At 36.8% G+C, this 22,713-nt stretch overlaps 8 protein-coding genes across 8 annotated transcripts in view; 5 read left to right on the forward strand and 3 right to left on the reverse strand.

Moving 5' to 3' along the window:
- LOC127565354 (thymidylate synthase) overlaps positions 1-17,165 on the reverse strand; it is a 97,249-nt gene extending 80,084 nt beyond the window's left edge. Inside the window, exon 1 of the mRNA XM_052003411.1 lies at positions 17,156-17,165. The gene's annotated coding sequence lies outside the window, so the exon portion shown is untranslated. The remainder of the gene's footprint in view (positions 1-17,155) is intronic.
- LOC127565345 (uncharacterized protein C19orf47) lies at positions 675-2,690 on the forward strand. Its single transcript, XM_052003399.1, has 4 exons — positions 675-797; positions 852-1,301; positions 1,370-1,990; positions 2,052-2,690. The coding sequence occupies exons 1-4, from the start codon at positions 779-781 to the stop codon at positions 2,381-2,383; spliced, it is 1,422 nt and encodes a 473-aa protein (XP_051859359.1). The 5' UTR covers positions 675-778; the 3' UTR covers positions 2,384-2,690.
- Positions 2,954-3,603, reverse strand: LOC127565361 (RNA-binding protein 33). The gene has a single exon (XM_052003418.1). It carries the CDS (start codon positions 3,601-3,603, stop codon positions 3,049-3,051), a length of 555 nt encoding a protein of 184 aa, XP_051859378.1. The 3' UTR covers positions 2,954-3,048.
- On the forward strand, positions 6,654-7,199 carry LOC127565090 (uncharacterized). Its single transcript, XM_052002176.1, has one exon. The coding sequence runs from the start codon at positions 6,654-6,656 to the stop codon at positions 7,197-7,199; it is 546 nt and encodes a 181-aa protein (XP_051858136.1).
- Positions 8,807-9,585, forward strand: LOC127565360 (protein Mabiki-like). Its single transcript, XM_052003417.1, has one exon. The coding sequence runs from the start codon at positions 8,810-8,812 to the stop codon at positions 9,395-9,397; it is 588 nt and encodes a 195-aa protein (XP_051859377.1). The 5' UTR covers positions 8,807-8,809; the 3' UTR covers positions 9,398-9,585.
- LOC127565358 (protein Mabiki) lies at positions 12,656-14,693 on the reverse strand. The gene has a single exon (XM_052003415.1). The coding sequence runs from the start codon at positions 13,671-13,673 to the stop codon at positions 12,960-12,962; it is 714 nt and encodes a 237-aa protein (XP_051859375.1). The 5' UTR covers positions 13,674-14,693; the 3' UTR covers positions 12,656-12,959.
- LOC127565355 (uncharacterized) lies at positions 16,953-19,971 on the forward strand. Its single transcript, XM_052003412.1, has 4 exons — positions 16,953-17,188; positions 18,997-19,377; positions 19,454-19,600; positions 19,666-19,971. The coding sequence occupies exons 1-4, from the start codon at positions 17,077-17,079 to the stop codon at positions 19,818-19,820; spliced, it is 795 nt and encodes a 264-aa protein (XP_051859372.1). The 5' UTR covers positions 16,953-17,076; the 3' UTR covers positions 19,821-19,971.
- A 798-nt stretch (positions 19,972-20,769) lies between these two features.
- Positions 20,770-22,023, forward strand: LOC127565200 (protein takeout). The gene is made up of 4 exons (XM_052002703.1): positions 20,770-21,035; positions 21,094-21,474; positions 21,537-21,686; positions 21,746-22,023. The coding sequence occupies exons 1-4, from the start codon at positions 20,951-20,953 to the stop codon at positions 21,901-21,903; spliced, it is 774 nt and encodes a 257-aa protein (XP_051858663.1). The 5' UTR covers positions 20,770-20,950; the 3' UTR covers positions 21,904-22,023.
- Positions 22,024-22,713: the final 690 nt, after the last annotated feature.

Consider the following 22,713-nt stretch of genomic DNA (forward strand, 5'->3'; position numbering starts at 1 on the left):
ATTGATACATATAATATCGATTCACTCACAAAGTTTGGAATTTACATGTTATGCCCCGTTTTCACAGTTTTTTTAATTTCAATATTTTGGCGAAGATTTTCATGAAGTGGGGGAAAATGATAAGTAAACAGTAAATATTAGATTGTCATATTTACTGTTTACTTCTCGCAGATTCGTTGATACATATATGTATGTGGGTGTTTTTTTCACAGACCTCTGTCAAATTTTCTTCTCCACTAGATTGCTGAAGATTTGTTCTAAAAAGCAAAATTTTTTTATTTATATTTTCATACCGTGGCGCACTTAATTGTCAGCTGATTGTTGAGTGGTAAACTTTTTTTCGTTGTCACATCGATAAAATATCGCGTGACTACCCAAAAAGTGCGTTCGATATTTCTACGTTCGTTATCGATACTTTCATGTAGCTCGTAGAAGAACCGAGTTTTTTTTAATGGCTTTTTGTGCCCCATTTCCACTGTACCAAAAACCCGCGGTTCTTTTCGGTTAGTTTTTATTCAGGGCAAATTTTACTGTCGCTCCATGCATGTTTTTATTCTTTTTATTATTTCAAACTCGGTTATCTTTGCTATAAATTCTACTGAATAGCTTATCGATGTTTGCGAAAAATAGTTATATTTTGCGGACTAAAATATCGATATTTTTTATGGTAACATCGAAGCAGGCCCACCTCTAATTGTATTAGTCTGTTTATGTGAGGAAAATAGAAAAAAATAGAGTTATAAAAAGAACAGGATAAGTGTTATAATCACGAAAAATCATGTCAAAATCCAGCGCAGGTCTTATTTTTGTGACTTTCAGCCAAATAAATACTAATCTTTGTGAACTTATAGCACGATGGGTGAAATTTTTCAATGCCGGAGGAATTCCATCGCCAGCTGCGGCAAGCTATGCTCATATATTTGTGGAGAATCGCATACAGGAAGACATGCTACTTGATCTAAATAAAGAGTATCTACGTGAAATGGGCATCACACCTATGGGCGACATTATTGCCATATTGCGTCACTCTAAACAAGTGAGCGACCAACATGCCCTAGACAAAGTTCTAATACCGGAAACACCGTTGTCCAAGCCGAAGGCCAAAGGCAGTGTTACCATAGCTTCCAAAGCACCAAGCGGTAAGTCTTCATCTGCCGTAAGCATCCCTTCAACAGGTACAGCTACACCACCAACTAAACCTGCACGTCGTGTACTTCCTGAGCATGAGGGCAAATATAAGGTGACTCTACCGTCTGGAACAACAGAGCGCAGCAAACAAATTTTGGCCAAGAGGGAACAGTGTATGTATCCATCTGTCTATAATCATTTATACTTTCACTAAATTAGTTGTCGCTTTAATCGTTAGCAGTATATTCAGATCGTGTCAGCAGCACAAAGAAATCGGATGTGTTTGCGCGATTGCACAAGACTAAATGTGATGATGATTCTCAGGAGGGCATTGTATCCAGCAGCGGCGAAAGTAATGTTCGTGTCCACGTCACTGGAGCACATAAAACAACTCCGAAAGTAGCTGCGACCTCTAGCAATAATTCGGTATTTGCACGGCTTGGCGGAAAGCAATCCTTCGATGCAGTACAACAGAACACAGGACTTGCCAAGGAAATTAAATCGATTTTAAAGAATACTCAAGGCAATCTAAACAGACACTCTTCGGCTATAGTCAAGGCTAAGAACACGTCCACACCTGTCAACCGTCTGCCACAGCAAAAGGTAATGCTGGTGCACAAGGTACCATTGAAACGCGGTGATGATAGCGACGAGAGCATGGATGATGACGAAGATGACGAACTAGATAGTGTAATGAGTGGCGATGTAAGCGATGCTGAATGTCAAGATGTGACAATTCCCACTGAGAAAATTGTCAAGTTTGCTTCTACAGCAGAGGTACGAGAAATTGCCCCTCACGCGTCCTACAAGTCACGTGGTAATAGCAACTTTGCACGCAATATAAAATCTCGATTGGGGATAGGTAAGTTTGTAAGCTTTCTACTCACAATGAACATAATTAATTTCTATTATTGCATTCATAGTTTCCAAGTTGCATGCCGTACGCAAGACATACAATCTTAAAGCTTCTCCGCCCAAGAAAGCAGGAGCCCGTCTTAGTCCTGTTAAGGGAAAAGCAATACGCATGCGTAGTGATGAACTACTCACACGACAGGACACTCTGCCTGTCCACAAGCGCCTGGGCAACACAGCAACTGCACCTGCCAAATTAGCACCACTTCAGCGTGCCCAGCAGCGTGAGCAAAAGCCCAATTATTCGGCACCCCGACGTCACTCAAGCATGAATGCAGGATCGAGGCCACGGTCTCAGCCAAATTCTGTATTCGATAGACTCGGATTCAATAACTCTCTGTAGACTTGTAAGTCAAACCTTAGTAAATGTTTAAGAGTTCTGTTTAGTTCGGTTTAAAATTAAAGACATATTTGAAATCAATCAATATATCGAGTTTCCAAAGTTATTTGTTCTTACATTTGTTGTCGCTAATTTGAGTGCAACCAGAATTTCTAGTTTCTAATTAACTTATAAAATATGTAACTATTTAAAAAAAATCAATATCCGAACAATCTTGTGTCTATGAATTTGTATAGATAAAATTGTAATGCCATATTGAGCCCTTTCCGCGAATACAATTAAAGCGCAAAATTAAAATTTTACAGCAAATGTTATATTTCGGATGGTGGTGATTGACCATGTTGTTTGATTGATATAGTAGTTTTATATGCTACTACGATTCGTCACCAAAATGATTTATTTTCAAGAAAATAATTCTCGATTTTTTTTCAAAAGTCCTTTATTTAGATAAAATATTATTTATGTTCTTAGTATATAAAATAGTTTTTTATTTGGTTTTTCTTGAATGTCAATTATCAAAATATTTTATGTACAATTTATAAAGTCGTATGTAAGTATTGTTCATTTATATTTTCTCATATCTTACGGCACTTAAATTACTATATCACTGGTTGCTAGGCAAATCACCGTCTTGGGGATGAAGTTACCCCGTTTTATATTTCATTCACCTACTGCTGCATCATGGAGTACAGGGCATTGCGTAACTCTGTTGGCCAGGTATTTGCATCGGGATTGATGCTGAGCATTTGACGTATTTGGAGTACAGCGCGTTGCTTTTGTAGCACGTAAGCCAAAGCCTGATGGTTGATCACGGGTGTTGGCGTTGGCGTCGGAGTTGGCGTATTCGTGGGAACATAAAACTGCGCCGCTTGATGTTGATGGAGATGTTGTTGGTACTTGTACTCTGGATGTACTTGTGTCTGGAAGTGCTGCTGTGGCTGCAGTTGTGGAGGCGTTGTTGGTGGAGTGGGTGGGAGTTGATGCTGTGGGTGCGACTGCGACAGCAAATGCGGTTGTTGTAACTCCTGGCGACGTTTACGCGGCGTATTCTCGCTGAGTGCGTATGGACGGAAAAGTGGAGCTGCAGTTGGTGGCACATCATCCTTACTGATGCGTTTGCCAAATTTCTTATGCTTGTAGCAACCCGTATTGTACTTTTCGTTTTCCGACTCAATTACCTTCGCGTTTACGTTGTGTAGATAATCCATATGTGAGGGTGCCATCTTCTTAGATTTAGATTGAGTATACAATTTCGAGATGTTGCTACGTTGATGTTTGTCGATTGACTGTGCTCCTTCTGCTGCGCAACTGCTGCTTATATAGGGGTCTAGTCCCTGGTCCAGTCCACACCGATGTAGGCAGCCATTCTACCTGAGATGCCCAAATTATCATTAAGGTGCGCTGCTGCGTCTTGTTTATGAGAAAAACTTCGTTGACAAAAGGTTTGCATTGTCATAAAAAGAAAAGGATTTGTTCCAGAATATTTCAGTGTGTTCATCTATTGTACGTCCCTACCTGCTAGCCCAAAAAATCGTATGCTCAAGTCCTTTGTAATTAATTTTTCATTTGCTCAACAGTTCTTGGCTCGCACCTACACGAAATATATTTTGTGTTTCTGCCTGGTCTGCCTGTGGCTCATTTTAAATTTTCTGGTATTTCTCCAGAATTCTGTTTCACTAGAAGACATCCATTGGTGCAGCGCCTGCGCCTGTGTCTGCGCCCGGAATGTTCTTTGATGAGGTCCGTTCCCATTGCACTATCCAATATTTCTATGGATTCTTATCTCGCTTACCGTTAATCTGGCTCATTAAGTTCCATCCCATTTCAGAGAGCCAGAGATATACAGAATCTCGACTCTGCTTAGTCGCAAAGGACAATTGAATGGAAATTTATTGGGATTTCCCTGAAGCATTGCGTGTGTATTAGTTTAGTACTATATCTTTAAATCTACAGATTTTCAGCTGACTCTTCTTTCTTTTCATATATTTCGGATATTTATTGGTACTTGTCGATATTGAATAGTTTGTTTTTAGAAAAAGCATTGGAAATTATAGGATTGATTGGGAAATTCATATTTAATTCTCATTTAAATTGTTTGATAGTTGAAAGCTCTCAACCCTAATGAAGATTTAATATTCTATTTGATGAGAATTAAATTTGTCGTGATACTAAAAAATAGATCAGATTTAATTATAATTCGTTGGAGAATTAGAGGATTGCAACATGATGAATGAAATCTTAGTTGTGATATAGAATTTAGTTGATCGTCTCAAACTATAGCTAATTATAACCAAACAACTTTCTTCTTAAAAATGTTTATAAAAATAATAACATAAAATAATAATAAAATAAACCAATTCCCAGTTTTTTTTTAACCGATCTTTTTGGTCAAACCAGCTGATTTTCAGTGATCATCAGAACTAACGGCTCCAAGAAAATTGTTTTACAAATCAGTCTAAGCAATATTTTTAAAAGTGATCGCTCACTTAAATGTAACATGTAAAAAATACAATATTGTTATTTAAATAAAAAACGTAAAATCGTGCAAAAATGTTGCATTTATTTTTATTACTTTTACATTTGTTCGAATTAATAATACGGAATAATTTATTTAATTAAATACAACACTTTTAAATAATACATATACAGCACTTTCTCCCTTTAACAAAAGTTAAATACCCCAACTAGCATTTAATTAAGGTTCGTAAATCAAAATGGGATTAAAAAGAAATTAAATAAATGCATATAGATATATGTACATATGTATATGGTTTGATAATAATTTTTCAGGAGATTTATTATTTTATACCATCATTATTTACTATTTATAGTAATGAGAGATGGGAGGAGACTTATTATTTTATACCATCATTATTTACTATAAATATAGCGATAGAAATAATTGTCGCGAATGACATATTGCATGCTACAGAGCTTAAATTCGAATGAAAATAAACGGCTCCACATTTTTGAATCAAATAAAAGACATTATAAATGTAGATCTTTATATAATATTTAATAATTTGGTAAACTAATATATTTCTAAAGAACTGGTTAAAATGGGGCAGGAATTTAATATGTCAAATTACAGATTCGTAGGCTCTTAACGATTTCAAATAGAAGATTTAGACGATGTGTAAGAATATCAACTTAACATGAAAGTCTTTCCACATGTGTTTCATTCATGGTATTCTCGTATTATACAAAATTGTGTCAATTAAAAATGGTATGAAGGTATAAAACCCAGAAGAAAGCATTTCCTGGAAGTTCTTTGATGATTGAACTACATTCTTTTTATCCATTCCTCTTATTCAATCTCTGAACATTGTAAAAAAAAAACAATATAACAATTTTTCATAAAACGCATAACAAGCAAGAAGTGTTTTTTCTTGACTCAACATTCGTAGAGGACTGGACTCAAGCCCTCTTTAAATAAATCCGCATAGCAAATGACGATGACGGTAGTGACTGCATAAATCAATGGACAGAACAGGGAACATTGAATGAAAAATCTAACATCCTTGTGATCGCACACACTTAACGTGGAATGGAGGATGACTACATATACATATACATATACATATACATATACATACATATGTACAGACTTATGTATATCGAGAAGTACTTGCAGCACATTTGAGACACCTTGGGAGAAATTACATTTCAGCTGGCAAAGAGATCTCACAAGCTGAAGTCATAAATGTTTTGCGGATCGCCTGGAACAATAAAACTTTTCAGGTGTCACAATGGAAGCCGAACAATGAGCCGGCTGTAGACAGCATAGGCCATATGAGCGCCAGGATTACGGAGTCTCTCGACTTGGGTTTTTGGTCTGGTCGAGGTCTAGACCTAGGTTGAGGGCTGCTCACTCAACAGGTATTTCCAGTGAAAATCACTAGCAAAATGTTAGCCGTTAGCCGAAAAAAGGACAACTGGTTTATGACGCCCGAATAACAGCAGCCGGCGGATTAGCCATGCCAGTGATACAAACTATCTGATTCTGGTCTCAGTGCTCTGGACAACAAACAAACTCATACTCACAGGTAGATTGCAGCAGGGTGATTAGTTCGAGGTGCAGGCACACGTTCGAATGAATGAAGTTGATTGGGAAATACCTGCAGAGGGATTGGTGGGAAACGCGTTGGATTGATGAACCATTACCTAATGTTGCATAAAAGATTATGTCGAGCACAATGGCTGCACAGTCGGCAACGCGACAGCAAACGAGAATAACACAAATTGTCATTAGGACATGGATACTACTAGCACAATGAACAACATCAATGCCTCCAGCTATGAACACAAGAAGTTCACACTATTAAAACGTAAACGCGATCAGGACGAAGATGGTGAATCAGATGATGTGATTTTTGTGTCGGAGCTGCCCGCCAAACGTCGCTTCTTTCGCCCTTGGGTGGATGAACCACAAGCAACTTCACCAGAACAGCCAGCACAAAAGACAGCTCCCACTACAGCGGCGACCACCTATCATGCCAATATGGTGCGCTCCCAAAGGCCATGTCTGCGCAGCCCGAAGGCGCAACAACGTCGTGACCGCAACACATTGGCTTGCCTTCTGAGCCGGCGAGCCAGAATGGTCAAGGAAGTCGCCATGGATCAGCAGTATAAGCAATTTAAGCAGCAGCATGAAATGAACATGGAGCAACAGATCCGACTGAGTCTTTACTATGTGCGGGCTCTGCAACAGGCAATGGCCTCATCACAAGCTCCTCTCAGTTTCAATTACCGTGACCAGCTGCAGCACTGTGGACAACCTGAGCACCAGCAGACGCATATAATGAAGCGATCGCATTGATGTTCACTTGACAAATCCTTCGTGGATTAATTTGATTTTAAAATGCCTTCGTTCTAAAGCATTCGCCTTAACGCTCGCTTGACTATTCCTTTACATAGTTATTGGAAGTGTTTAATTAGTTTTTAGTTAGTTTTACTTTTTTATTAAGTATTTTATTGACACTGTAATTACTTTTCAAGTTTTGTTTATTCTTGCTGTTGACCAATAATAAATTATTATGAATATAACATTTTATTTTTTTAATTACCTTTTGTGGAAAAGATATCACAATTTTGGTCAGGTCGATTAGACCAAATAATCTACGGGGAATGAACATCAACATTTTTGCATGAAAATATTTGTAGTTGTAGGCTGGTAGATCAAAATATTTTACATCGGTACAATTTAATTTAATTTGTCTTAGTAAAAAACAGCATTTGAAAAATAGAAAAGTTAATTCTTGTTTTTAAATTTACTATGAACATTGATCGAGTTGCGGGTGGTAACTTATAAATATTGATTAAGAATAAATATGCCGTTAGTCTCAGGTGTCCGACAAATTGATGACTTGCATATTAAAATTAAAATGTGAATGAATAATTTAAAAAATTCGAGTCTATATCTTTGAAACTAGTTTTGTTTGATATAACAAGAAAGACTGTTGGGGTTAACATAATAATTTAATTTCTCACAACTACTCAATTGACCATAAATAGACGTCTTTATTACAATTTCAATTACTTTACAGTATTAAGTTGTTATTGTTGCAAAATGAATATTCTACCTTAAATATCCATAGTATTGTCAGGTTACTGACAACACGAAATGAAATCACGACTAATCGCTTGGTATGTAGATTTAATACGATTTGGGTTCCAGTTAAGAGCAGCTCTTACCACTTGATATCGTCCAGAGCACCCGAATAGATCCGATGAGAGGTGGAAACAATGTAGACCTACTCACATGTAATGGAACGTGAGTCTTGACTTGAACGTGATCAATAGCAATACCATATCATCACGTGAACTTCTGTGCACAATTTCAAAACCTATACTTACGACTATTTGAAATGCATATGCAATATTATTTAATAAGTGCAACTATACTGTAATAACTAGTTTTATGAGCAATTAAAAATTAGATTGCTAAGTTCAATGCACAGCTATTACGGATCATTTCAAGACCTGTTAAACATTACAAGCCATGTAAAATGTGTTGTGTATAAATCTTTCCATTTCTTCATGTTAGGTTAGGATATTTTACAAATTCCTAGAAATTGCGGTAAAAAAAACACATGTATCTCAAGACGGATCACAAACCAGTAATGGCGACAGCTAGGCCTCAGATGCGATCGCGATGATCGAACTTTCCAGTTCCGGTAGACGCGAAGTTATTTGTAGATCGAAGGTCACAGGTAGATCAGGATAATTAGCAGCTATGAAAACATTTGTCAAAAACAACGATTAGTTAGGTAATAAATATTGCGTTAATCCCAATGCCGATCCCGACCTAAAAGGGGCTAACTACCTGCGATCCGAGAATCTGTACAGTCGGTGGCATATAAACAGGATATCAACCGGACGACAACATCATTCCGACATTGAACGTCAAAGCATCAACAACGAGCAAAAATGGAGCACCACAACCAGAAATTGAACGCTGACAGTTATCTGCATAAGAAGTTCACCTCGCAGAAACGCAAGCGTGATGTGGATTTGATTCTGGAGCAGAACAAGGAAAATATTACGCAAGATGCACCTGCCTGCAAAAGACGCCAGTTAAATGGCTTTTTCCGACCTTGGCTGGACAACGAGCAGAATATTGAAACCAGCAACCAGAAGACCAGCCCCACACCAATCCCACCTGTGAGCAGCACATATCACGCCAACATGGTTCGACGCAACCAGACACCACGCCAGCGCAGTCCACGGGAGCAGCAGCGTCGCGATCGCAACACATTGGCATGTCTTCTGAGCCGACGAGCCAGACAGGCACAGGACGCCCGCATGGCGATGCAGTATGAGCAATACCGTGCCCAGCAAGCGGCTATCTTGGAGCAACAGGTCCGCTTCAGTCTCTACTATCGTCATCTGTTGCAGCAGGCGATTTTCCAGCCAGCTTTCAACGCCTCTGGCATTGAGCTACCCCCACAGCAGCAAGAATTTCTACAGCAAATGGCGTTGTCGCAGCAATTGATGATCTTTGGTACCCATCAATGAGACAAGAGTTGTACCCAACTTGAATTAAGTACCATGACAGCCATGTAATGTGATTTAGTTATTAGTTTAATCTTAGATTATTTATTGTTGACTTTGAAAATAAAAATATCGCATATGAAAATATAATATTCACCGTGGTTACTTATTTACTGTACTGACTGCATTATAACTTGTGCACTTTCAGCAGCATATTGAAAAAGTTTATCTTGTAATAATTGAATGTGTAAAAATATAAGTTTTTCGGAACTACAATTTTCCTTATTTAATAGAAGCACGCACGGCAATTGAATTTTACGATTACCAAGAAAATAATTAATTGTGCGAGGGTATCATCAAAATATAACTGATACGATTTGGGCATGTCTGTTAAATGCTTTAAGTGTAGTTAGCGACATTTTTATAGCAATTGACTATTAACTGTATCTTTGTTGATTAGTTGTAGCGATTTTCATATGGGAATGTACACAGTATATGTCTACATTTTTGAGATTTATGGTCGCAAGGAAATAAACTTTATCTGCATTAACATTTACAGCAAATTTGGAACGCATCGTCTCTCAGATGATTATATGGACGGCTAGAGACATGGTCATGACTACATAAAATTTCTTAATGTTGCTGATCAAGAATTAAATCTAATTTAAGCTAAGAAAAGTAATTATTCTGTCATATATTATTGCTCTTGTCTGTATTTACTCTTCATAGTTATTTATCAGGCTCAAGCTTAAACGAGTAAGAAAGCTATAATTAGTGTGCTTGACTGTGATCTACCCACAACGCATTATTTTACAACTGTTAGAGGTATGCGAGTATTATTAGTAGCATTTCGAGCTCTTGTGGATACGTCTGTGTTGGGCCTACTTACATATATTATATACATATTATGTATATTAACGGACATATATTAAATAGTTAGAATAGCCTTCTAACCGATGGAAAGATCTTAGAAAACGAGCTGCAGTAAAATTGCGAAACCCCGACAAACAATAACATGAGCAAAAAGTGTAACCTACAATGCAAGAGGAAGACACGCATGCAACTTCGACTTCATGTGGTTTAAAGTGCGAAAAGCTCAAGTTCAACTTACTAAGCTGAGCTGAGCTGAGCTAAAGTTTTGCAATCATAAACATTGGTACTCGTATCTGTTGTTTATGTTGTTTTGTGTGAAAATTGTGTGCAGTTTTCAATGCTAAGCAAGAAACCGGAGAGCCACGATATGTGCAACAAAGAAATCAGTTGGCATTTAACGCAAATTGTACATTAGTGTGCGAGTGTATGTGCAAGTGTAAAGTGGTTTATTGGGTTGCCTTTGCCGTTTGTCGACGGAAATATTTACATTGGGTTTTCCACAAGCTGTTTGTGGACTGTTCGTGCTCCATAGGAAGTTTGGAGCATTATCAACTGGCCCACAATGAAAATTAAAAGTAATTTGCTGCTCGCCGGTTATGCAATGCCAACCAAGAAACAAACTAAAGCAAAAGCTTTGGAGTTAATTACCAACTAATGGATTTCGTGGGTTCGGTCTACTCAACATGAATACTTGAGTTTAATTAACTTTAATTTACTTTATGCGGTATTTAATGTACATATCTATATATTGTACACTCTCTGATAGTTGCTGTACGCAGCACAGTTGAGTGCACTTTACTTGAGCCAGATTCACTTATACCTTAGCAACTGCAGTCAATATGGAAACTTCCTTATGAACGGGCGAGTAATCATTTTAATCGAGTTTTGTCTGGCTCATTGAACCATTGATTTTCAGTTTAACTTGGCATTGTGTAATAATTAGCGACAGTTTGCATCAATTTCCCAGACTTTGAGGAACTCTTTGAAAAGTAAATAGATACCACCATTACCATTACCACTTGTTTAAAGTTATGTTCGTAAAATTTGTATACCGGCTACTCAAGTATGTTATAACTTGAGCCAACAAGAAATGTATGTATACAGGGAAAAGGATCCATTATTGATCCTATATATGATATATTCTTGATCAGCGGCAACAGCTGTAACCATGTCCGTTGGTCTGTCATTATGAACACCTAGATCTCAATGACTTTAAGGGATTTTTTTTAACTACTCTTATTAATTTTAGAGCTAGAGCCTCGATTTTGGTACCCACAAATACTACAGTCTTTATAATTACTGCCGGCCTCAACAGTCGGTTTTAATAGCTTTCGTTGACAAAGTGGTATATTCTTCTTATTGTATACTAAAGGAAGCAGTAGTATGCCGAATTACCATATACAAATTTTGGCATATACATTTGTCCATAAGTACATACATATGTAGTACTGTTTATAAATATTAATTTTTGAGTTTTCCCTTTTCTTAGAGAAATGGATAGCGAGTATCTGTATCTTAGTTGTTTTTGCAGACACATACACGCTTAAAAAAACGAATATACATATAAAAAAGACAATATCGGAAGTAGTAGTTATAAAATATGTAATTTATTGTTATTATTAGATTATTATTAGCTAAGTAGGTTTGAAGTGAAGTTTTTAGGAGGAAAATAAAGTCATATATGTATAATTCGCAAAGATAATTTTTCTCTCCATATACGATAGGAGATAGGAGTGTAAAAAGGGTTAGTGTAGAAGGGACTGCAAAGTTAAGGAGTAATTCCATAGTTTGCAAAATTAAATTATTAACATTTTTTGCACAACGGTCTTCTACAGAAACTCAAAGCAAACAAATTTTATGAGGCATGACTTGGAGAGTTTTTAATGTTCTTTGCTTTGTGGTGAGCTGAATAATTTTTATACCCGGTACCCACAGGAGAGAAGGGTATTATAACATTGTGCCGGCTAAACATCTCCGATAAAGTATAAATATTCTTGATCAGCTTCAATTGCCGAGAGCCACCTACGTTTTGGAATCTGTCTATCCGGTGTCCGCATAAACACCTATAAGAGATAGAGCTAGAGTTTTTGTGTCACCACAATTTTTGCTTCGCCCACTTTCTACCCCACAAATGAGGCGTAGTTTTTGTGATAGCGTAATTTTTAAGTTCGAGTCACGTTTTCCTGAAAATTTGGTTTTTTGGTAGATTGTAAATTAAAAAGTGATTTTATTTGCAAAGAAACGATCGATTTGGTTGACAATATACTTTATTATCCATGGTATATTTTGAATATAATAGTGAATTGATATATGAACAGCGGATATATTTTAGTATTTTTCAATATATTAATTCAGTATATTTAAAGAATAATATTGCAATGTTTCGCTTTTATTGAAATACTTTTATTGAAAATGGCGCGGGTATTTGACAATCTAGCTTACTTGACTGTAGCCTTCTTCCATGTTGCACCTAATATTAAGAATAATTTATTATCTTTGACATTCATGTGCATCGTTTATGAAGTTTAATACTTTCAGATTACCGGCCATAAAGCACACACGTTTTTTTGTATTAATAGATTTAACTTAATCTTTTTATTTCTTAAAGAAATTATGCGTTAGGTAGAATAACTTATCCGATTCTAAGCCACAACTTAAACATAAGCTTTTTAAAATTATTCACTAATAATAAACTCTTACAGGATAAGGTAAACTAACACTGCTCCCCCTTGATACCGTTGATGATATAGTCGATACTAAAATTCTTGTGAGGCACAGCAACTTGTGCTTTAGCAGGAACTGGAGAGGCAGTTTGGTCAATCTTGACCATTTCCGAGAGATGCTTAAAATAAGCTTGGGCTCGCATGCTCTGCTCAACAACCTTGAGATGTTGCAATTTAAACTCCTTGTACTGTTCTTCGACGACAAGATGTTCCAGTTTCTTCACTCGGCGGCTGGTGCGGCAGGCGATCGTGTTCTTATTACGACGATCCTGGTCTTTGGGCGAGCGCTCTTTTTTCGGAAATTTCCTCACCATATTGCCGTGATATTTGCAAATATCTCGCATTTTTTCCGAGCTGATGGTATTAGGCAGTGAGTGCGAAGAGGATGCTGACTCGGATCCAATGGAGTTATCACAAATTGTGCTGTTCAGGCGGCGACGTTTCAGCAGCGGAGCAGTATAATTACTGGAGCACTGACTGCTGGTATCTTCATCTTCCAGGTGACTGGAGCGTGAGAGCAGCTCCCGTTTGATTACTAGATCGATGTTCGTCTCCAGCCGACGTTCAACCTTCATGTCGAACTTCTTGTGGCGATAGCTTTGCATTATGAAAGTTATGTTCTTGATTTTCTGACAATAGTTAATGGTCTGCTTCGATTGTTGTCTCGGAATCGACTGATGTCCTGTGAAGCTGCGAGGCGTCATTTATATTGAGTCCATAGCGTCGAACATCGTGTTATCATTCGCTTATCCGCGCTCATTTATGATCTTGTTTACATAAAGTCTTCAGACTTGCAAAACAAAAACAAAGCCATAAAATCAACGATCGTATTCGCGCATGCGCCCGTTCGACCTACAGCGCATCCCTCGGGCTACCTAAGCCGATCACCAGCTCGTGAGCACAGTGCCGTTATTCGTCGTGTATAGTCCGTTGCCTGTCACCCGTCACCCGTCATCCGTCACCCGCTGATAAGCCTTTTGTGCGTGCATGTTTATTCTTGCGTGTGTTGGTGTAAGAACAGGCCTCTACTTCTACTATAGAAATCGAACTGAAAGTTGGAAACAGTCTTGAAGCATGTTCTACTCCCTAGGTGGCAGAATGCGCGCCCTTTATTTGTCTTTCATTCAATTGTCGATTGTTTTGCTTGCAGATAATTTCCACATTTTTCAATTATCTTTTTGTTTTTCACATTGTTGCAGTCTGAGTCAATAGCTGTGTGTGCCACTGCATCGACATACGCAAAACAGACGTTCGCACAGACACACACAGACAGTGTTTTTCTATTCAATTCATTTTTCATTTGTATTGTTCAATTTTTGGTTTTACTCACAGTATTTGTGGCTCATTTGTCTGGGTTTGCTTTTTGTGCTCCGACTCGAATCTGTTGCTCTGATGATAAGATACTCATTCGACTTGCCGCACTCTGCATTGTTTGTCTACTCAAAGGCAGACACGAAGACAGAGGCTCTTCTTGGAAATGCCATTTTCGATGCAGCCTGCTTCTGATATTGATAAGATGTGCAGTAACTTCTTTTCGGATTGCAAAGGGTCTAAGACTGCACATTCGAAAAACAGATAAGTTGTTTTGGTGCCTTGAAGTATCTCCAATCAAGACTTTAGATTCAAAAAAATTGGTTGCAGATAACTGAATGGTGCACTTGTCCGTATTTACTGAGGGCTCTACGAAAAGGCATGATCATTTCAGAAATCATGAAATAGATGAAAAAAAAATAACCGCTTAATGTTTGATGTTTACATTGACAGTCAATTCGATACACATTTTTATATACATTTTATAATAATTTTGCAGGAAATGTATGACATATCTGTCTGTCCGCATTAACACCTAGATCTCTGAGACTATAGGAGATAGTGTTATACAGTCGTAATTTTCAAGCTAGAGTCGCGAATTTTCGTACAGACAATAATATCTATTGTCTTTATGATTCCTAATTTTCGTTGCAATCAGATAAAAATTGTTTAAGTTACTTACTGTGGGTCTTACTTTGCACTATTTTATATTTATATTTTATTTATTTATATGTTTATATTTTAAATGTACTACTATATTAATATACCAAATATTGCATTTGGTATTATCAATGGTATATTTTAAATATAAAAGTACAGTAGAATCCGGTTATAGCGACTTTCAAGGGACCGTCGATATATCCGAAAGGCCCACTAACCAAAAGTAGAAAAATCAAATTTTGTTTATTTTATGGTTGCCATAGGTTTTTAAAATACAACTAATTAATTTTTTAATCAATTTAGTTTGTTGGGGACCCACCAAGTCATCGAGTTTTCGTCAGCGGCGTCGTTATAACCGGATTCTTCTGTGTGATGCTATATTAACCTTGGGTATATTTTAGCATTCTTACAATATATTAATTTAGTATATTTTAAAATTAAGAAAACTGTTTTATTTTTATTCTAAATGGTTAGTGGGTATCTCACAGTCGAGCACACTCGACTGTACCTTTCTGACTTTTTATATATACATTTTCTTAATATTTATATATTTGTGCATAGAATTAAATGTCAGAAATATCCATATTGTTTTCATTGGGTGCTGGTACTTACAAAATCCCGATCATCAAATTTGCATTTGTAATTCAAGTAAATATTTAAATGAATTTAATTAGTAATTCAGAGCCTGGAAGGGAAATCCAGAAGCTGTGCAGAATCGATTGCAATCCAATTGACAGTATACTAACAATAATTGTGAAAATGAATATCGTTAATTGTCACGTGGCAAAAAGTTGATCTGCTTATGGATCTAAAGGTGCGGACAAAGTACTTTCTCATCCATACCTCTTCACTCATCTATTTATATATTTCGTTCAGACAGCTTAATAATAATAGTGTTTATTAACTGATATTATATTTCAGTTCTTTAGAAATTGTGCTTTAAATAACCCACTAACCTACGGCGCTTTCGTTCAGTTTTGCTGCTTGTTAATTAACTCATTAAAGCAAACAACTTTGAAATAACCATTAAAGCTAATAATAGGTGATTTTTTTTTTAAATTGTTAAGAAGTTGCTGCGTCACTTAGATTTCACATCAAAGATTTGTTATGGTTAGCGCTATTCAACAAACTCACATTCAGGTTTCCATAAAATGTTATCATTATTAAGTGGTTTAGTTTTCTTTTTAATTTGTTGTTTTCGGTAATAAGGCAATTCAAACAGTTAACAAATAATATTTGAATAATACAAATTCAGCACCATCGAAAATATTCAAAGCGCAATTTTGTTGTATAGTGTTATCAGTGAGACGAGTACACTGAGAAATTCAGTGAATGACAGCCCCTGATTTGAATACTGTTCAAATTGGCTTTAATTTGCACAGTTCTTAAGTCTAGACATGGAATATTGAACTCAAGTAATAGTAAACGACTTCTCACTGAAGAGAAACGATAATAAGTACATCAGCTATTTGAATTGTAACCATATGATAGACATCTCAAGTCTTACAGCACTTTAGAAAGTATATAGTATTTGCTTGTCTAGTTTGACTATAGCGGGATGATACACTCAATGGGCTCAACTCTACGCCTGGTTGGCGATTAAGTGTCAGCCTCTGTGACAAGGAAACATCGAACGGCTTGGAGCGCATCGGAATTGGACAGCTGCCGGTAGTGAAATGGGCTCGAATAATAGGGGGAGACTAATCCGACTTCACGACTTTTGTCTAGGGAATAATAATAATGTCGTTTGTATTTCGCTACTGATTTTGCTATGTCGTTTTATTTTGCTTCGCTTTGCTTTGTTTTCGTTTACTGAGTCAGTCTTTGCTTCTCAGCGTTGTCGTCATTAGCTTGAAGCTATTTTCGTCTCACTTGGGTTATCCGCCCCTCGACAGACTCTATTCCAGGTTTATAGGGGAGGCTATTATTCACAAGTGCCGGCTCGTTCAGGTCTGCCTCAGTATCGCAAAATTTGCCATAAATACCGAGCTCCCCATGAAGGTGGTATTCAGATTCTGTTTTGCATTTGCATGAGCCACACAGGGGTGCCGCGTCAAGCAACAACGAAGTTACATCTCCTTGAATAAATTCCCAATCATATATAAAGGAAAGTCTATAACACAATAATCATCTAAAATGACCCGTGTTTTAAGTGCATTCGTTTTGGTCGCATGGTGCGGTCTGTGTTTCGCACTTGACGATGATATTGTACTACCATCTGTTGAATTTAAGCCTATTAAAGAACTTGGTGAGTATTGCAAGGACTTTAGTTAGTATAAAAAATCAAGTTGAGTTTGTGTTCGAAGTCATTTGATTTAAAAGCATTCATACGGATTTTACTTGGGTTGTCATCCTTTTTAATTTGGGAATAAACCATTTAAGTATTTTATTTTGTTAACATCGTTAATATGTTGAGTCCTTGTCTGAGAAATAAGATTTTTAATAATCATTACCATGAAAGCACATTTAAGGCTTTTAACTTTCATTCAAGTTTTTTTTCATTGTATGGAAACTCTAACTATAATAGTTACACCGTATTTTTTAAAACCCTAACAAAATCAATTTCAAATTGTTCAGAGATAAATTTGCGTTGCATTTTGAAGTGAATTTTGATCTCTTAGGAAATTATTTTCGCTAATCTTTTCTAAAATGCACAAAGAGCTACAATTTCACATCAATATATTTGTTGTTTATTTAGTTGCACACATCGCCTACTACATATTTGACGATAGTTAATATTATATTTATTGTGTCCACAAATTAAATTTAAAAACCCTTCACGCCCTTTTCATGTAATCAAATGGGTAAACGCGTCAAAGTGAACAAAACACTAAGTATTATTAACAACAAAACTGTTAAATTAACAGATAAATAACAGTAATAACACTTAAGTACATTGTACAGAAACAATTGTGTGAAACATGTAAACTTTCTCATTAGTTATCACAATTTGAGTAACAAACAAAGTTACATACTTTATTCAACTGTTAGGCCGAAATTAAAATGGTTTGAAAACAATAATATTTGAGGCGAGCGATTATTATTTTTAAATAACAATTGATGTCTATTTGTGTCAATATGTTAATAGATGATGTTACTTAATTGGGCAGACAATCGAGAATCCAAGGAATTAATAACATAATTAATATTCTATTGACGCAGATATCATTCTTTTCTATATTATTATTTATTATTAAACGTATAGAATTAGTAAATTATTTTTATTTTATTTGTTAAATTATCTAATTTTAACGATAATAACATAGAAATGAAATGCAGTCATGTTTTTGGAATGTCTTGATTTTTCATTTAGCATAGAAAAAGTGTTTTTGCAACATTTTGAGAGTCATATGTAAAACTTTAATTGGCAATTGACATATGTTACGCGAAAATAATGAAAAACATGCTAGATTTTGCTGTAAAGATTTCGAATTAATAGAGCTACATAGAATGAGGACTTGGGGCTTTGTCAAGGTTGATAAAGCATTAAATTCACGGCACAATGGTATAAAAATAGAGTATTCACTTGAGCTCAGCCTGATGTTTACTATTTTTGAGTGAATAAAACAAGTCTCGGGCAATTGCTACTTCCGCTAAATGGCCTTCCTCTTCCGCAGCGAGCATTGCAAAAAGCCTTCAATATAAAAGATTTAAGTGACAAACTTGATGCGAATGCGCGATATGCGCCTCAGTCAATGCTCAGGCAAAGCGCTTGCAATTGAATTGTGAACTTTTTGTCATATAAATTGTTCAACTAATCTTAAAAAAGATCTAAGCAACAACAATAACAACTGAATTCAGCGACTGTGACGCGGTCGAGAAGGGGAGTTTAGGGGATAGGAGTTACTGGTAATTATGTGCGACACCGATTAAAAAACACACTAGTGAAATTCTCGACTGAAATGTCACGTTCTGAACATAAACATCATAGATCAATTGTAGACGATATGAGATGCGTTTCTAAGTATGTCAAGGCAGAACTCATGAGTAATTTTTGTTGTTGTATTGTATTGATTGATTCATTAGATTCATTTCGTTATTTTGCTTTGCAAACAGCTGCTGATATACCGACCTGTAGCCAAAGCGATAACAACATCAATGAGTGCATCAAACAAGGATTCCAGGAGCTGACGCCGCGTCTTAAATATGGCATTAGCGACTTGAACATACCATCAATGGATCCCTTCCAGTTGGGCAAGAGTTCGTACAATTATAACTCGGGTATTCTTCAGGGTCGCATCGCGATGAGAGATGTGCGGATTCACGGCCTGAGCGAGGGCATTGTCGACAAGGTGGATTATCGACAGAAGGACAAGCGTGTGCGCCTAGATCTGCTCAGCCATGTGCCGCAGATGCTGGCGGAGGGCAGCTACAAGGCGGACATCAAATTGAATGACATGAAGCTAACTCCAAAGGGCACCTTCAACATTACCCTGAGTAAGTCTGACACACAATGCGATATACTCTCGATGCGATGCGATGCGATACTATAATTAACTTTGCGACGTTTCAGCCGATGTCAGCATGAAAACGCGCGCCTTGGGCGAACTATACGAGCGCGACGGTCATACCTATGTGCGTCTGACTAAGCTTGAGACTGAGCCGAAAGTCGGCAACATGCGCATCTATGCCAATGGTCTGGTGCCTGATCCAGCGTTGAGTGAGTATAGCATAACATAATTAAATACTATTGTTAATGTCGTATCAAATTAATTGCACTCTCAGATGATGTCATACTAGACTTTATAAACCAGTACTGGCGCCAGCTGTATCAAGCTATGCTGCCCGAGACAATGGCCACTTGGTCGCCCCTCTTGCTGAAAGTGGGCAATGATTTCTTTGATGCCCTGCCCTTCGATTTGATTGTCACCAAGAACTGATTTGGTCTTCAATGTGAAAAAATAAGAGTGCCTACGAGTGCTCGTTCCTTAGTCCATATGCGATTGTATTATTTGGTTATTTGTTTTACTCAAGGTGTTAATTTAGTTTGTATCGAAATAAATTAAAGAAATGTATCGAAACAAAACAAAATTCTTTCGAATTGTAGAGGAAAAGGAAGATGACCCAGTTTCCAAAACGTTTATATTTTTAATTATAGAACAACGAAAATACATAGGACTGGGAGGAAGGTAGAAATGAATAGACTGGCAAATAAAGGTGGAGAGAGATAAATACTAAATTCAAAGGCGTTCTACCTTTTCCACCTCAAGTTCAAGTCTAGCGAGATAATTTATAGTGTATACTATAATTGTAGATCTATTTCCATTTTGCGCACAAATAATCCGTCTACTCGCCTATAAATTGTAATAGAATATGATACGATATTAGCATAACTTTGAATATAGCTCGCAATACGAGGATCCAAAGATCACCGATTAGCAGCAATGTCAACAGAAATTTATTTCGCTTACGTCTAATACTTTCTGTCATCTCGTATATTGAGCCGCCAGCACTTTATATTCTTAATTTTAGCAAAAGTTATTCAAGACGGAAACACTTAGACAGTTAGTATGACCTAATCGAATTTAAATAAGTGAACTTATCATCATTATATTATCAAATTTATACTTTATGAGCCCTTCGAATGGCTCTGGCAATTATATGAGAAATAAAGCGATATTTATTGTCGATAACTAATTATCAAAATTACTAATGCAAATCATTGTCAACGCGAATTGAAGTAGCGGAATGAAGGGGTCATTGGGGTAATACTTGTACTTAGACGTTTTCCATTTAATGATTCGGCATTATAAATATGTGACAAAGCCGGTTTTCAATCAGTTGATGTCTATTTGTCGGTAGCGCAGTTGATATATTAGCACGATTAGTTGAAGCGACTAACTAGTTAAAGTTGTTCTATTCAATGTGTGATTGCTTTGTACTAATTCTGACAATAAAAAAGCACTGACTATCGTTCGAGCGATTCAGTTTGAGGGCGTCCGCGTTGTAGCACTATTTAGTTGGAAACATATAATTTCTAAGGATAAGTTAAAAAAGGACCTTCCGCAATATGAATTCACAGTGTATTGTACTTATATTATGCCTTTTGGTCTATCAAGCTTATGCAGTGCCCGCGGAAACCAAATATTTGGATGGTGTGTATTTATTTGAAAAGCATTACGTATACGATCCGCATAACGTGTTTTTTTTTAGCATCTGAGTTTGAGAAATGTCCGGAGGATACTAATGCAGCTGGCGATTGTATAGCAAAGATTATAAATACGCTTCTACCACGATTACGGCATGGAGATCCAGAATTGAATATTCCGGCGTATGATCCTTTTCTTATCGATAAATTGAGTTTCCAGTACTCGAGTGGAGCTGTTAATGGCCGCATATCCGTACGGAATGTCAAGCTTTACGGCATTGTTGGGATAAAAATTCAAAAAATAGATGTCAAGAGGAATAATAATAAGATCCAGCTACGAATTTATAGCCACCAGCCCAAAATTAACATCCTTGGTGACTACAAGGCGGACATGCACGTGAATCAACTGCAGTTGAAGCCCAAAGGAAAATTCAACTTGACCTTATGTGAGTACAAATTATATTTGATATTTGAGGAAATAATTTGATGATTGTTTTCACTCTTATAGTTGATGTGCAGAGCACTGTGAACACAGAAGGCGAAATTTATACCAAGGATGATGGAAAGAGGTTTTTGCGACTTACCGACATTGAAGCGAATCCAAAGATTGGCGATATGATCATCAAAGCCAATGGCATCTTCCCAGACCCTGAGTTGGGTAAGTGAATATCCAAGTGCTCTCTGCGAATCCTTACTAAGAAATTTGTTTTAAATTAGACGAAATTGCATTGAATGTGGCCAACAATTACTGGCGCGACATCTACGGCATAATTTTGCCCGAAACTCGAAAGTCTTGGGTTCCACTTCTGCTGCGTTTGATCAACCAGGCTTTGCTGAAGGTCCCCATCGATGAGTTCACCAGTAGATCGGATTAACCTACAAGTCCAAAACAAAATCTCTGTCATTTATTGTGATTGTCTTTAGTAAATATTTTTATACTATACAATACAAATTTCTCAATTAAAACGGATTTCGCACCCGTAATTATATTGTCATCAGTTCGCCCTTCGTTCATGCACAATTTACAGGGGCACATTGTAACTGGTTTTTATTGTTTTGGTCATGCCCCAGTTTTACACCAAACTATGTGCCTAAAAAAAACAAAACGAAAATTCAGTCACTTTTTGTAACTGCCCCCCACTTTCGGACTGTGTGCACCCAGCAAATGGGGTTAAGTGCACGACATGTTGACCTTGAAACGGCTATCTGTCTATCTAAGCTACTTATCTATCTCCTCTGCTCATGTGTATATCTGTGCAATCGCATAGAGGGGCCAAGTGCATGCACTAAAGTGAAATTGAGCAAGATGATTACAATAAAGAAACAGTTTGGTTGTCTACAGTTTGAAGTATACTTTGACGTCAGTCAGCCTCGTGTAAAACAAGTAAGAAAGCTACAGTCGAGAATGCTCGACTGTGAGATACCCGCTACCCATTTTGAATAAAAGCAAAACATTGCGATATTACTCTTAAAAGTACCAAAATAAAATAACGCAAAAATACAAAAATTTACCAAAGGCAATATTTAGTGTATTAATATTCTACTAAGTAGGCGTAGTTATTACTATATGTGACTCTGAGATCTAGTGATTAAGAATAGTGATTAAGAGTATGGGGTCTGAAAAGACTCCTTCTGCTTGCTACATTCGTTTCCGAAGGGCACAAACCTATAATACCCTTCTACCC

This window comes from Drosophila albomicans, chromosome 2L (assembly GCF_009650485.2).
Source record: "Drosophila albomicans strain 15112-1751.03 chromosome 2L, ASM965048v2, whole genome shotgun sequence".
NCBI lineage: Eukaryota > Metazoa > Arthropoda > Insecta > Diptera > Drosophilidae > Drosophila > Drosophila albomicans.